The 17,088-nt window shown below is 36.4% G+C and overlaps 1 protein-coding gene across 3 annotated transcripts in view; it reads left to right on the forward strand.

Annotated features, from left to right (window-relative positions):
• Window positions 1-15,058, forward strand: part of LOC140153086 (N-acetylated-alpha-linked acidic dipeptidase 2-like) — a 36,056-nt gene extending 20,998 nt beyond the window's left edge. For 2 of the 3 annotated variants that reach the window (XM_072175705.1, XM_072175703.1), the window contains exons 9-18: window positions 957-1,042; window positions 1,526-1,645; window positions 2,378-2,463; window positions 3,643-3,774; window positions 5,965-6,047; window positions 6,756-6,846; window positions 8,503-8,755; window positions 9,314-9,395; window positions 12,391-12,483; window positions 13,800-15,058. In XM_072175705.1, coding sequence (XP_072031806.1) covers window positions 957-1,042; window positions 1,526-1,645; window positions 2,378-2,463; window positions 3,643-3,774; window positions 5,965-6,047; window positions 6,756-6,846; window positions 8,503-8,755; window positions 9,314-9,395; window positions 12,391-12,483; window positions 13,800-14,016 — 1,243 coding nt within the window. In that variant the 3' untranslated portion in view covers window positions 14,017-15,058. Of the gene's footprint in view, window positions 1-956; window positions 1,043-1,525; window positions 1,646-2,377; window positions 2,464-3,442; window positions 3,572-3,642; window positions 3,775-5,964; window positions 6,048-6,755; window positions 6,847-8,502; window positions 8,756-9,313; window positions 9,396-12,390; window positions 12,484-13,799 lie in introns of all 3 variants that reach the window. The other variant, XM_072175704.1, reaches the window with a different exon arrangement.
• Window positions 15,059-17,088: the final 2,030 nt, after the last annotated feature.

Raw genomic sequence — 17,088 nt, forward strand, 5'->3', positions numbered from 1 at the left:
TGCTTAATGGAATGGAATATGGTAACTAATAATGCTACCATATTAGCATTGTTAGTTTGCTACCAATGTTTGCTACTTTCAATTCATACAAAATAAAGCACATACTACTCAAAGTTTTGCAATTCATCTGTCTGGAGTAATCGCCTTTTATATATAGCAAATTTTCTTGGATTTCAAACCTCTTTTCCCCGTAAGTTACGGGGCTATCTCCTGGAAATTTTCAGAGTCCAAATGCATAGATACAATTAAAGTCTAATTACTTGCAATAAATATTTTATTAATTTTATTATTCCTAAAGTTATTCCCCGTAAGTTACGGGCCACTCTCAGGAATTTCCCAAGCCCTTTCCTTAAATTATTCTGTGTTTGTGTTCAGGGCAGCGTGAGTAGTAAAAGATATAGATTTTGATGTCTCTCAATATTGATAAACAGGGATTCAAATTCGAGGAGAACCCGAGAACCGGTTCTCCTGAAGGTTCTCGCTGGATTACAACTAGGAGAACCAAAATTGGTTCTCGTAAGCTTCCAAGTCTCAGATCGCATATTGTGTTATATTTTACCTTTCTGCAAAGGAAATATGATTTAATCCAAAAATATAATTCCGAAATGTTGGGGAAAAGGCAATGTTTCTTCATTTTAGCTGTCAATTTATTGAGTATAAACGGGAATGTACTTTCAATGTTTATATTACTGACGACCATCCCATAATAATAGATGTGACCTCACTAGCGCAGTAATGAAATTGTCTCCTTTCGCTGTAGAAGTGATGATGTAACGGGATAAACTGCCATAGCAATAGATGAATACAATTTTTGAATATTGCCCTGCACTACAACGTTCACGGAACCAAAGGTTCTCGCAAAACCCTTTTGCGAGAACCAAAACCGATTCCCCATAATTAATTGCAAATTTGAACCCCTGATAAAAACAGTAATTTTGTTTACTTTTTCCCTGCAGGACAGTAAAGTTAGAGGTTAACAATATCCGTGAGAGAAAATGGACTTACAATGTCATTGGCATGATTAGAGGCAGCCAGGAACCTGGTAGGTTTTATGTAAGAATAATTCTTGGGCACATTTGTCAATATTTAACACATCATGTTGCTACATTTACTTGATGAATTGGAAATTTAATCAGTGATAAATCCACACTATACAGTATCATATTATTATGTGAATGCAAGTTAATGGAAGTGCGTACACAATTTATGTATGAGCAGTTAGTTGAGCACATACAATTTTGGCATGCCTGGAACCTGTGTGCGTATACACGCTTACACATTGAATTCATTATTTTGGAGAAAGTGGCTTAATTGCCATATTATTCTGTTTTATTGCTGATGTCAACAGGGAAAACATGGATCTTCTTATAATGTTCAGGGGCAAAAAATACCGAAAGTGACATTCCTTACTAAATAATCATTTGAGTTAGACGATCTTTACCTTGTTTCGTCGTTGAAAGGGTGGGGTCATATTTTATGGACCACAGAATTTACTAATATTCTTGTTTGTTGTCAATGTACACAGATCGCTATGTGATTCTGGGTAACCATCGGGATGCCTGGGTATTCGGTGCTGTAGATCCATCCAGTGGAACTGCTGTTATGTTAGAGATCACAAGAGCTATGGGCAAGTTGGTGAAATCAGGTATGTAGCGCAACATCTTATCCATTACTTGCTTGATACGTTGTTTCAAATGAGCACACCCGGGGAGTACCCCTTTTTGATTACATACTATTTTTCCAGGTCATGAGGATAGGTCATTAGGATTTTTGTTAAATGAATGGCATATTTGTACCAAAATTGAAACAGCCATGATTTGTTAGTCTCTCCTTCCCTGCACAAAAGGTGAAGGCCGATTTAACCATTTTCCTGTTTTTTTGTTTTAATGTAATCACGCCCCTGAAAAGCAGAGTTGCCTGGTGTGTTACACTAGATAAGGCAAAATCAAATTATTTGCTTCATAATGTCTACAAAACCTCTTGAGGAGGTAGGTTGGTCAGATGGGTCAGACCTTTTTTGTTTGATTACAAGTAAAACATGCAATGATTAGCTTTAATAATAAAAAGTCAAAATATGTATGAATTGGATCACATGCGCAGTTTTGTTGTTTACTTGAAATCAGTTATATCAACAAAATAAACATTGGTTGTTATGTGTTGATTGGAAAGATCAATATGATCAATAAAAAGTATATAGATATATTAAAAATGATAATATCCAATAGTAGCTAAATGCTATATTAAAGATTATGTTATGTGTGGAACAAAAGTGATTTGAATAAGATGCACCTCTCATAACGTTTAATGTACTTCTTATTCTTGGTGCTTCATATGCTTGAATTGACCTGTGTTATGATTGCAATGTGTTTGGCAATAGGTAAATGGCGCCCTCGTAGATCTATTGTGTTTTGTAGTTGGGCAGCAGAGGAATACAGTCTGATTGGCTCAACTGAATGGGTGGAGGTAAGTCAAGTCAATTGAAATTAGGTCTTACTTTTGTACTTTGTTCAACTTATAAATGGCAAGACTCATGACATCATGGCTTGATAAAGAATAGGGTACATGCAGTTGCATGCAGCTATGTGTGACTGGCACATACTTTTGTAAATTTACGCCAGTATACGTTGGAAATTTATTGACACTTGCAGTAACAAAAACCAAATAATATTTGCCAATGATAGGTTGAACAAAGTATAGTTGGAGTCATAGAAGTGGGAACCCATTTGAACAACGGAAATTTACATAAATGCATACAGTCATACATACACACTTATTTTACATACAAACAATTTGAACAACAGAAGAAGGCAGTCTATTGTGCCCTTCTGAATGGATAATGCAGGTTATTTATGCTGTATCATACTAGAAAACACCAGTAATTGGTAGAGAATTGCTGGTGATCAATTCCTGGTTGCTATAGTGCAAATGGTACTGGCAATTCATCAGCTGCGAGAGACTGTCATTTGCATCAGTTTGGGGTAGTAATGATTTAATGCTGAGCATAGTAGTGACTTCTGATTGGATAGTCAATTCTCCAAAACAGCACCCAGATGTAAATGCAAAATATGTTACCAAAAGAGACTGCTTTGTATGATAGGACTATTAGAGTAAGAATAAAAACCAGATTGGTTCTTCTGAATGGGTGGAGGTGCATGGGGAATCTGTAAGCATGGGGATACATATGGATGACAGGGCATTCAACCAGCACTGAAATACAGATGAAGGAGCGCTTTTAATTGGGTAGAAAGTATCAACAGAATAACATGGGGTAGTGACAGTTGGGATTTGGAACTGGCATTGGATGGGAAGTTGATATACCAATTTTAGGCTCCTGTATTTCGGTGACAAAAGCCGCTAAGCCAAAATGGTAAAAGTTATTTGCACCACACCAAGTAATAGAAAATAAGTTGAGAGTTATTATTACCCTGACTATGATTTATAGGAATTTAGCAAGAATTTAGGGAGCAGAGCTGTGGCTTATCTGAATGTCGACAACATACCAGGCAACTACACATTCCGTGCTAAAGCAACACCCAATCTTTTGCAGACTATCTTCGAAGCAACCAAATATGTAAGTGTTACACTGCTGTATTTATAACTGAACATCATAGTTTGTACAATTTTCTGTGTTGAATCTTCTAGGAATTTGCCAAGAATCTTGGATCAAGATCAGTGGCGTATCTGAATGTGGATATCTCAGTACAAGGCAACTATACGTTTAGAGCAAAGACAACACCTAATCTGAACAAGGCGGTATTTAACGCAGCGCAAAATGCAAGTATCTGCATACATTTCAACTCACTGTTTTTTTAGCATTTGCATTGCATGTTTGTTCATTGCTGTGGAGTTTAAAGAGATTATCAGATATTTGCTGAACCAAAACATCATAAAATGCATCCAAATTCAGATTTGTGCATTCACATTATGTTTTCTATCTACATTCAGACCTACGATAACAACAATATGTTTCCAAATTTTGAGCTGTATTCGCCGTAGAAGTGATGTAATATTCGCATTAACTACCATAGCAGTAGATGAATACAATTTTTGTATATATCATCCTGCGCTAAAATGCTCATGTGGTACACATGAATTAAACCACAGATGTCAAAGAACAGGGATAAATACCTGGATCGTAATTCTATAGAATGATTAGTATCTTTGAAAAGAGTGGTATGGTGATGTGTGCAAGCTGCTTGTAGTGCATGGGGGATATGTTAAAAAATTGTATTCATATATTGCTATAATAATTAACCCTGTTACATCATCACTTCTACAGGGAATTGCTCCAGCAATTTTGATATGAGAACCAAACAAGTGTACAACAATGCCCCATAGAAAAGTACATACATCCAGTGGTAACCAATTATACCGCATTTTTTTTTCACATTATCTAAACAAAACATATCTCGGATGTGAGATTTTACTGGGGTAATGAGAAAAATATGAGGTTTCTTCTCATACCAAAATACCAGTGATGAGGAAAATTGTGACCTGCTCCCACGAATTGAGTGTATAATTAAGTCGCAAGTTGGCAGTTTTTGAGACCCCTGGCTGCTGAATTGATGTTTGTTGTTTGCTCGTACTATCAACTTAGCAGACAGTAGGTCTCGAAACTATCACTTCGTGACTTTACGCTCATTTTGTGGGAGCAGGTCACGAATGGGAAGATGAGGCTGTCGATCTGGACACACACCTTTTAGACAGGAAAATAATAGAATGTTTCATAGCTATCGCATGCATGTGTTTTACAAGCAATATCATAATTTTTTCCCTTTTTTCAGTTTTTCTAAATATCTTTAAATTGCAACTTTTCCAACTGCATATAAATGTTTGCATTATCTTTATAAAGGTGTATGGTTGTATGTATTCAGCCTGCTACAATAATTGCCCAAGTCATTTTTTTGTAATTTTGAGAACAAAGTACAAAATATGGTTCAAACATGCATCAGTTGCGTAATCCCTAATTATTTCTAACTATTCCCTTTAATTTGTCTCATTTAGAGACTGACCGATCAGATCGGGAGCTTCCTAATCGGGCCGATTATTAGCTTATCGGTAGTGATCTGCATCGGCCGATTTTTCCTTCATCCGCCGATGTAATGCACCGATCACCCAATATCATGAAAGTAATTGTTGAAGCTTAACAAGTATTCATTTATTGGTATATTTCTTTCTTTAAATCAAGCGTAAATTTAGCAAAAGAACAAGCTTTGTAGGCGTATAAACATATATAAAATCATACCGTGATTCAGGCACGCAGCTGAGATAATCAGGTAATTTCCCGCATGCATACTTCCGGGTTACACACGTGCGCCAGTGTCAGATTGGAGAGAGCTACGGGTCGTGTGCAAAACGCAACACTTCCGGGTTACACACGTGCGTGTCAGCTACGGGCCGTGTGCAAAACTCAATACTGACTTGAACGTAAACACAATATTAAAATGGGGCGATCGAATGATTCGACGGACTCGGATATCAGGGGGAAAAGGTAAATTGAACTTAGAATAATCATGGTCAAATTAAGTATTGTAAATGAGCACGGGAGTGTAGTTTTGTGCTCAGAGCATACATAATTATGGTAATACTTTGCATAAGTACCCTTTCAACATACAGGTGAAATTTACTCATGGCGATGGCAGCCATTGTTTACAATTGGGGAATTGGTAATCGGTGATCGAATCGGCAGATCAAAGAGGGAATTGATCGGCCAATCGGCCGATTCAGATAGGGACCTGATCGGTCAGACACTAGTCTCATTATCATTTGTTCTTGTGCAAAGATTAGTGAATAAGTATGTTTAAATGCATGCTTGAACCATATTTTTTGTGCTTGGTTCTCAAAATTACAAAAAAATGACTGAGGCAATTATTGTAGCAGGCTGATGATGTGGTGTGTTTGGGTATTTAGACATTAATTATTGTATAAGGTATAATGAAGTTGACATTTTGAATTTTGTTTCAGGTTCGTGATGCACCATTTCCAGGACATAGTGAAACAGTATATGATACATGGCTGAAGAGAAACCCAGATGGAAATCAACCCAAGTAAGTTGCTCCTCTTTTAGGGAGATATATATTATTCTCACAAGCTGTAGTGTCTTCTGCAAAAGCTGATGTGTACTTGGTAGTATGTTCTTTATGACCTTCATAGTCAGTATTATTTTCCATTACATTCACTCCATTACTACCCTTTTGGAAATTTTGGAAATATATTCTGCAGACCCTCCCTCTGTGGAAGATTCAGATTGACTGTGGAAGATTCAGATTGAATCTTTCTTAGAGGGTGTATGAAATCCAAATGGAGCTGCCTAATGTGCTAATTCCTTTTTAAAATTCATACTCCCCCTGTGGAAGATATTTCCAAAATCTTCCACGGGGGAGTGTGGATTTCAAATGGAATAGCCCAATGCTGACAAATGTGAGTGATAGAATTGAGTTTCTCACATGGTGTCCTCCTCAACTCACCAATTACATATAATTTAGATATCTGATAATCTATTTTGTTTCCCTGGTGATTTATAAAATTTAGTGGAAGAGAAGGAATTTATATGAGTTATTATAAACAATTTTCAATAATGAATGTTTTTATTTGTTCAATGGAAAGAATATTTTCATTCGGCAAAATATGAACTGTACCATTCAACTCGGCAAAGCTTCGTTGTCTGGAACAGTCCATATTTAACCTCATGGAAATATTTGCACTCATAAACATTCAATATTTTGTATGAATATTTGTATAATTTTTATTCTTAGAGTTAGCAATTTGGGGTCTGGAAGTGACTATGCCAGCTTCTTGGGTCAACTTGGGATATCTGCAGTAGATTTGAGATACACATTTGATAGTGTAAGTCAACCTTAATCTTGTATTACATTAACTTACTAAATTATAACAGGCTGGATACCTAAAAATTAGTTCCAAGACTTCCATTAGTAGCACTAAGCAGTTAATTGAAACAGATAGTAACTCTTGATAGGATTATTTTTTTGTATGTGAATAAGGTATGTGAATGCATGATATTGCATACTTAATCTCGCTACATGTTGAACCCTTATTTTTTGGTCATGCACGCCTAGTGACACCCAGCATTGATTGGGTGGGGAAGGGGGAGGGTTTGGGATGTTTAGGCTTGACACCAAAGAAACCTCCATTTCAGCATGTTAGAAATAAGGGAAATAAGGCCATAACATAGATAGTGTAAGTTTCCCATAAGTGTCCCAACAAATTTAGACGATGATTGTAAGTGTTCATACACCATTTAAGGCAGCTGTGTACTCTCAGACATGCATTTAGTAAAAGTGCCATAACTTTGTAATTATTCACGCAAGACATATAAAAGTATACATTTTTATAAAGGCAATACATCAATGAATCTTAATATAAATACAGATTTGGTGTAAAACAACAATTATGAAGAAAATCACAAAAAAGTGAGTTTTTGGCAATTTTTGTTCGGTACATCATAACAAAAAAACACTCTTTCCAAAATTTTTTGTTTTGTTTTCTTCTTAATCTTGACACACCATTCCAAAAATGGTTTTTTTAGTTTTTTGATATTGGCCTTATTCTTTGAGATATTGACTATATAAGGCATCAAAATGAACTTTTTAAAATTCACAAGCGCCTATTTGCACAAAATGATGCCTAAAATCGGAAATAGACCAGAATATAAAAAAATGAGAAAACCGTTTCTTAAGTCGATCATGCTTTTTATGATGAGCATAATTGCTTACCTATAGATGCTGTATTTATTGAGTTATCGTGTACCTAAATCGTCATTTTACCGAGAAAATGAACATTGAAATAAAGGCCGTTGAAGTTTAAAGTGGTCACATTTTGCTTTTTGATCGAAGCTCACAGGAGAATGCGGAAGTTCTTGTTTTTCTACCTTACATTACGTGAACATCGGGTAAACCCACAGCCCCTTGAGAAGTTTGGGCGAAATCTATTCATATCTTGATGTTTAAATCGGAGGGAAGAACTTGAAAAAATTCACATTTTATCAGCTAAAACGGAGCCATTTGACCGCTAGGTTTTTATGAAATCAGTGCTTCCGTGGTGCTTCCATAAGATGCGCCGCGCATGCAGATAAGCATTGCGTATGCGTAGTGTATCTGTGCGTTAACAAATTGCGCATCTACAAAACGCGATGGGTTGTTGCGTGAGTATACCCCGATGGTACAACAAAGATTTTCTTTCTTTTTAAATTGCGGAAACGAGTGAAATAGTGAAAATCCATAAAATAGAGCAGTTGGAGTTAACAAATCTGGATTTTCTTTCCTTGTATTTATAAAAAACATAACAAAGTAAATACATTTAAAAAAAGCTCAATTTCGCTAAAGAAACAATGTCTAGAGTACACAGCCGCATTAAAAGATTTTTACTAGATTTTCTGGTTTGATATTCCTTGCCATGTTTGAACGGGATTAAATGTGTACGCAACAACTGTAGCAGAAAATATAGACAAATACTGCATATTAAATGTGCGTACTTCTTCTGTAGGACTTGAATATCTCCAGCTACCCTCTGTATCATTCAATGTATGAGACTTTCCACCTGGTGTCAGAGATCATGGACCGATCGTTTGAATACCATCTGGCAGTGGCTAGAGTGTGGGCTGAGATGTCAAGGAACCTGGCGGATTCTCTGATCTTGCCATTTGATTGCCGGGACTATACGGCTAATCTAGAGAAATCTATTGCAGCGCTGAAAGAGGATTATGAGCAAAAAATGAATGAACATGACATCACATTTGGTGAGTAATGGGCTTTTTTTGGTTTGAGTTCAAATTAGGTCAGGTCCTTGCAACTCATATACCAGCACAATACAAAAAGGTGAGGACAGTGTAAATGTACATGTATTTGAAGCTGAAAAATGATGCTGCCATCACATAGAGGCTACATCTGGGGCTTCGTAAAATACATATTCATATAGCTTATTCCTGTAAAGACTTATGTAAGATGATGTCATAACTCATATAAAACATGGCGGCCCCCATGGAACAGAAAAACCACCAGCAAAATAGCCTAAGTAAATAGGGTATTAATATCAAGACTTATGCTCAAAAGTATGATGCCATTGTCCTCAGATCGATGTGTCAAGTCTTCAGTCCATCTTCACTACGTGCTCTATCTCTAGTCCATAATTAGGTTTTTAAGTTGTTAATGCTAAAAGTGAATACATTGAAAATCAGCACTCTGAAAAAGCTTCCAGAACAAGAAATGTAGAAATTCCTTGATATTTACATAATTTTCAGAAATTGGTGATACCGTAAACTACAAGTGCTGTGCTTCGATTCTTTCTTTTTTTTCAGATGCCATTGATTCAGCATTTGGAAACCTGACGTCTGAAGCAGTTGCATTTCATGAACGCATAGCAAATTCACCACTAAATGAGTAAGTTCATATAAGTTCCAATTTCATAATTACTTTACTGGGACACATAAGAGTGATTTGTGAAAATTTGCATCATTAATGCTTAAATGGGCCAAAGTTAGGTTAATGTTCGATTGAAACAGGCCAAAAGGAAAGAGCACATCACAGATTTTGGCCAATTTTGTTAATATGTAATGTTGGTAAAAAAAAAAAAAAGCGCAGTGATTTATAGTGCGCTACGCACAGGCACAACGCCTAGACGTTGATCCACAAGCCTCAGCACACTTTACAGGTTGACGCTGACCACTACGGCCCCACATCATTCCACAAACCATTAAACATCAAATCAGGGACTTTGCTGCTTCAAGAGCGCACACCCTATACATTCCACAAATATCTATCGCAACCAGGATCAGCTCCCCGAGTTTCGTACGGGTTACAACGAGACAAATTAGCAGTGAGTTCCTTGTCCAGGGGAATTTCATGCTAACTCAATTTTCCACGTGAGCGTACTAGGCACCGCCAGGGTTCGAACCCGCAACCTCTCGCACCACAGTCGAACGCCTTATCGATTGAGCTAACTTGACTGGTACACATGGCCCCCGGGACCATCGGGTACCAATGACCTGTGATCTACCAATGGACCATGATGACCTACTCCACTGTGTGTCTGTTTGTTGGACTGTATGTGTGTGTCTGTCAGTCGTACAGTCTCTCTGTCTCTGTCTCTCTTTCTCTCTGTATAATGCCCCTAGTCTTAATCTTGGTGCTTTGATCAATGCATCAAGTCATATCACTCCTAAGATATGTGCCTGTGTGAACTAGATTACAAACAGTAACCAAAGATGAACATTGTCTATTTAGGCAGTAATTACAAGACATATGTTTGCTGCCCATTAGAGCGTGATATGTATTATCTATCCATCCATGACCATGTGAGTCTAACTGGTAGAGAAGTTATAACTCTTACTCAGCTATATAGAGATGTCTTTATCTATCTTTGATCTAAATGGGCCATTCCATTTAAAATCCACACCACCCCTGTGGAAGATTTAGCTAAAGTCTTCCAAAGAGGGAGTATGAGTTTTGAATAGAATAGACATTTGAACATCCATTTGAAATACTCACTCCAGGTGTGATATATAGGTAAAGCCATAATACAGGGGGACTATGGGTTTCAAAATGATTATCCCTGACTAGTTTCATTTGAAAAACATACTCCCCCTGTGGAGTATATTTCCAAAATCTTCCACAGTGGGAGTGTGGATTTCAACTGGAATAGCCCTTGAGCAGATGCTTATCAAACTTTGATCTTCACAGCTGCAACTATTATAATTTAATAATGAAGTAGTGTGGCCTTGAAACATACAATAATATCTATCTTGCCTATACTGTTGAACTCTGTATATTGCCCTTATCAGGCTGCATGCATTGTGCTATTCCATTTAAAATCCACACTACCCCTGTGGAAGATTTTGGATATATCTCCCACGGGGGAGTAGGAATTTCTGTATTTGAAAATCACTCTCCTTCAGAGGAAGATTCAGGTTGAATCTTTCTGAGAGGGTGTATGAAATTCAAATGGAACTGCTTAATGTGTTCATTCCATTTGAATTTTATACTCCCTCTGTAGCAGATATTTCCAATATCTTCCATGGGGTAGTGTGGATTTAAAATGGAATAGCCCATTGTGAGTAAATCATATGCTCACACATGTTGTCTGCAGGGGGTAGGGTACAAATTGACATTTTTGAGAATATTATACCTGTTGCCATTTCTTCTTGTGTTGATTTGGCATAGTCAATCATTGCTCATGATTGATGTACTATCACCAGCGTTTTACCATGTCAGAGTTTTTAGATATACTAGAATATTCTTACAGAGAGATGAAATTATTTGTTGAGTCTGGTCAATTGAAGGTTTTGATTACCTTAACAGTTGTCATAAATAGTTTGCTTTAGATACATATAGTATGACAGACAGACACACACACCCACCAACAGACTGACAGACACACAGTGGCATAGCTAGTGGGAGGGCCGGGGGCATAATAGTTTGTGAAGATAGAAAGAATAGAATGAGTGCTTGTAGACATTTTTTTAATGAAAATAGTTTCAGCTACTTGAAATCATCCAAGGTCAGCAGCCAAATGATACTACCATGCATGATTTAATTCGTTAGGGACTGTTCAACATTACACACGAGGAAGGATACATACATACATACATACATAAAGGTATTTATATAGCGCCTTTAAAATTTATCAAGGCGCTGAACAAGGAAAGAGAAAGGATGGGGAAAAAAGAAACACAGTGGAACAAGAAAGAAGCTAACTGAAAAGGTGAGTTTTCAGTTTCTTCCTGAAAACTGGAATTGATGGAGACTCCCTGATGGCTTTAGGGAGTTTGTTCCATTCCCTCGGGCCAGAGAAAGAGAAGGTATTTAAACCAGATCCTCTATGTGCCCTAGGCTGACTAAGCAGGGTCTTATCGGAAGAAGATCTCAATTCTCTTCCGGGAGCATAGGCTGAAAGAAGCTCACAAAGATAATTGGGGGCACGGCCCTGAGAGCACTTGAAAACATAAAGCAGGAGTTTAAAAAGAATTCGGTCCTGGATTGGAAGCCAATGCAATTGAATGAGAAGGTCGGAGGTACCAGTTGAGCGAGGGACAGAGAAAATCAAACGCACAGCACGATTTTGCAGCTTCTGCAGTCTATTTCTTTCACCTTGAGTGATACCATAGAGGATTGCATTGCCATAATCAAGTCGGGACAGTATGAGAGAGCGAACAGCATGGTGACAGGTATCCTGGTCAATGAATTTACGGATGCGGTAAAGATTACGAAGATGGAAATTGACAGACTTGAAGGATGTAGGAGTTTTGAGGGGGGAATAAAAAAACTATGGGGTCTTGAAGGGAAATCTGAATTATTTATTTATTCCCAATATGTAAATCAACATGGGTGATCTTCCACCTCAGGTTGTTATAACATTTAGTCTTTTTTATGTTCACAGCCCATTCTATGTAAGAAGGATTAATGACCAATTGATGTACGTGGATAGAGCCTTTACTGACCCTCTTGGACTCCCAGACAGGCAGTTACAGAGGTAGGAATTAAGGATGTATAAATCATACATTTGCACACAAGTATAAATATAAGGTCAGCAATATACAAGCATGTGTACACTTATGCACACTACCCACCCTAATACACACATATAGATATCAGTCCCTTCAGGGTGCAATTTTATTGCAGCTTAGGATAATCAACTTTAATTCTCATCACAGAATTTTGTGAGAATCTATTGATTCTCATAATGAAAGAGTTTAACTTAAACACTACTCTATTTTTTTGCTCACCTGGAACGTGTTCGCTAAGCCAACTAGCGTCTTCAACAGACGGTGATACTGTGATGATTATCTTGTCTACAATCAGTACTATCCCAATGTAGCAGTGTTGAAGTTTAACTTTTTCATTAGGTTATCTACCACTCTGTATGAATATCCACTTGTATATACAATTGAATCTCATCTAATTTTGATTAAATACACAAATCAGTTTGATTCCCGCAAACCAATGTTAAGAGCATCATTGCGGGAATTGATTCTCACCAAATTGCATCCCTGGCCTTTCTTTTTACACCAAACTTGAAACTGGTGTCCTTGTAAAGATGACATGTTACCAAAAATGTCCACAGAAAGATGAAATATATGTACACTGTTTTCAGTCAAATAGAACAGGAGGGTTTGTGTGTGTATGATACTCAGATGTATATGACCCCCTCTATCCTAGGTTATGTCTAAGGTACTATATTGGTTCAGGTTTTCTAAATTTTGGTCCTCAAGCGTTTGTTAAAACCAAAACACTCTCAACATGCTTGAAAATATTTGAGCACTCTTCACAATCTTTTATTGTTATATGCAAATTTCTACTTCTCTATCTCATGTTATCATAAGATATAAAATGCACGTGCACATACACACTTTCTCTCCTGTATGCTGAAAACTAAAAATAAGTTGAAAGTAATTAAATTAAACTTCAACACTACTTGTTTATTTTGCTTACCAGGAGCGCTTTTATGGAACTTCCCATATCGTTAGCCGATGTTGTTAGCTCTGTTGTTTTCTTGTGACCTTAATGAAGTGTGATGGTTTGGTCACCTGATCAGGTTGGTCTCTAGCCGTTTCAATGAAAACATCAGAGCTAACAACATCGGCTGACGACGAGGAAGTTCCTCGGTTACAAGCGAAATAAACAAGTAGTGTCGAAGTTTAATTTAGTTAATTACTTTCATTTTATTACTACTACGTATGAATCTGAATTTCTATATAAAAATAAGTTGTTTTTTGTTTGTTTTTGTTTCAATAATGTGCATAACTAAGATGTACAAGGATTTACTAATTTCTGTTTTTCTTTTCACAGACACGTAGCCTTTGCTCCGAGCAGCCGTGATGCATATTTTGGTGAAGCTTTCCCAGGAATCGCTGACTTGATGTTTGAGATTGATAAATCCCCTGACCCAGCTGCACAATGGGAGAGAGTCAGAGAGCACATGTCAGTGATAGCCTTTACAATACAGTCAGTAGCAACTACCATTAAAGATGCAGAATCTATTGACACATTGGCACCCCAGCGTTAACGTCTCGCCAATGTAGAGAAATATCTCATCTGGCTCTTTATTCAGATATTTTTTTCTTGACAACTCTCTGTATAAATCTGTGGAGGATTTGGCAGTCTAGGCAATAAAGCCATAATGTACGATTTCCATCAAATTTTAATTTTGTTATTCTTACCTAAAATGCTAAAATAGTATTAGTAATAACTGTCGGGAAGGGTTTCTGTCCGTTTTAAGCTGAAATAACAAGGTAAAGTGAAGAAACCCACTGGTTATTTTGGCCATTTAACTAGTTCTATGGGGGACTTAAAGTCATAATTCTGACTTTATGTCAAAATTTCTCTGTTGACCTACAAACACAACATATTTGGCTGGTTCCATTTAGGTGTAAGTTGGAACATGTGTAAACATAACAAATTTGCCAAAAATCAGGTTTGAAAAAAAACAAAAACAATTTCATTTTATAAGATCATACATTCTGGCTTTATCAGGTGTCATGTATGCATGCCAGATATGTGTATCATTTGGGTCTTATTTCCAATCATTTTATTTAAGTTACTTGAGAATCTGACCTCATTTGTGACCAGTCAAGGGTGGACTTTGCAGGAAAAATCAAATTTAAGATGATGCTTCTATGTTAAGGAATGTTATGTATATCTAAAACAGCAGTTTTACCACATAGTCCCTCCCTCCTTTGACTTGACTGGTCACATTAATTTATTAAGCTGTGATGTACCTGGCTGTTTCTTTACCAAATGTATTTTAGCTGGATACCTAAATTATGTGCAATGTACAAGCATTTTGTAGATTAAAAGTGCAAACAATGCAGTGTTGTTGAAAAGCAGTAATATTTGTACCCCTGGCTTAGTAAACGCAATAAGACATTAAAGTAATGCAAAGATGTTTTAAGCTTTATAATTATGAAAATGATAGAAATATGAAGTTTATTACAGCGTCCAGTAATCGGAGGTTTATCAAATGAGGTGAGATTCCCTTTTTTCTCTCAAAAGTACAGTAATTTAAAAGTGCTGTTGTCTGGAGAATGTAAGATTGGGTTGTTCCATTTAAAATCACACTACCCTGTGGAAGATTTTGGAAATATCTTCCACAGGGGAGTATGAATTTCAAATGGAATTAGCACATTAAGGGATCTAAAATGAGCGTTTATTATGCGTTTTCGACAGTATTTTTTGTGGGACATGAGAGCACCTCAGACCTATCGAATTGCATTCTGAATACTGAAGCATGTCTTTCTGATATCAAATATTTTCATTTTTGAAAATCACAATATAATACAAATTTTATGACAAATTATAAAAATTTGATATTTTTCACATTTTTGATATATAACAGTCCTCGAAGTAAATTATATAAATCTAATGACATATTCTTAAAGTGTATGTAGCAGGGAGGAAAAGCCGACGGTCAATTGAAAATTTTGACCTTTCATATTGAAGATATGGATTTTTTTCCCAAAAAGACCTAATTTTTTTTGGTGTTTTGTGAATAAAATACATATTTTCTATACGAAAGCTCAAAATGTTCAATTGATTTCGGCTTTTCATCCCACCTATATACACTTTAAGTATAAATCATCAGATTTGTAACGTTTACTTCAAGTACTGTTAAATATCAAAAATATCAATTTTAATGATTTGCCATAAAATGTGTATTAAATTGCGAATTTCAAAAATCAAAATTATTTGATATCAGAATGACATTCTTCGTATTCAGAATGCAATTCGATATGTCTGATGTGCTCTAATGTCCCATAATAAATACTGTCCAAACGTTCATACCCCAGCCCTTAACCAGCTTTAATTGAAACTCACCCTCCCTCTGTAGAAGATTATGTTGAATCTTTCTCAGAGGGTGTATGAAATTCAAATGGAGCTGCCTAATGTGTCCATTCCAGTTAGAAATTCATACTCCCTCTGTGGACGATATTTCCAAAATCTTCCACAGGGTTAGTGTGGATTTTAAATAGAATAGCCCATTTAATGATTGATATGTACCAAAGTAATAATGTTTAGCCTATATCTTATGGTTAGGGCATCCATCTAGTAATCATAAGGTTGTGGGTTTGAATCCTGCGCTGGTACATTCCGTTGCTTTTTTTATTTAATTTGTGTTGTGTGCAGGTCAGAATTTTTTGTTTATTTGTTGTCTTGTTTCAATGTAACACTTTTGGTAAAAGTCCAATGTTGAATGCATACATCTAGTGATTGAAAGGTTGTGGGTTCTAATCCTGCACCGGTACATTCCCATTGCTTCTTTTTCAAGTTGGGTTGTGTGCCGGTCAGAATTTGTGTTTATTTGTTGTCTTGTTTATTTGTAACACATTTGGTCAAGTTCTAATGGTGAAGGCATACATCTAGTTTTTATAACTTGTGGATATGGGGAAAACATGTGTATTTCTGAAATAAGCCAATCTGTAAATATATTCAAAATGATAATCTGATCTCATTTAATATCCAATTGTTGTTTATTTGGATGCGGAATTTATGTGCAATCATATAATATAGCTTGCTTGATAATTATGCTAAAGTTATTATGTAGTGCAAAAGCAACAAAGAGCAGAATTATTTAAAAAGAAATACTCAGGCATGCAGCCAGGACTATATTTGTCGGGGGGGGGGGGGGGGATTTCCAAATGCAAACCTTTTCGAGAGTAATCTTCATTCTGGCCAAAAGCAGACATTTAACCCCCTACAACTGATTTTTGGAACCTGTATTTTAGACAAATTTCACAGAAAGATGATTTGGGGTATATTTATCTAAACGTTCGACATTTTTGGACCAATTTGGCTATTTTTTCCAGATAAATTAGACCTTTTGCCGATTTGTGTCAACCCCCGGCTATGGGCCTGGAAATACTTAAAAAAGCATTAAAAGTTGCTTATGATATATGCATATAATGGAAACAAGTAGTTACTTAGAGGTTCTGGGGCTGGTCACACGAAGTTAGACATTTTGTTAAAGTTGGACCATGCTTATAACCTCTTGTCAGGGTCTTAGCTAGGATTTGAAAAGTGCTCATCATTTTTTTGCATGTAGTTATAGGAAATGTTCCAAAGAACTATAATGGTGTATATA

This window comes from Amphiura filiformis, chromosome 5 (genome assembly GCF_039555335.1).
Source record: "Amphiura filiformis chromosome 5, Afil_fr2py, whole genome shotgun sequence".
NCBI lineage: Eukaryota > Metazoa > Echinodermata > Ophiuroidea > Amphilepidida > Amphiuridae > Amphiura > Amphiura filiformis.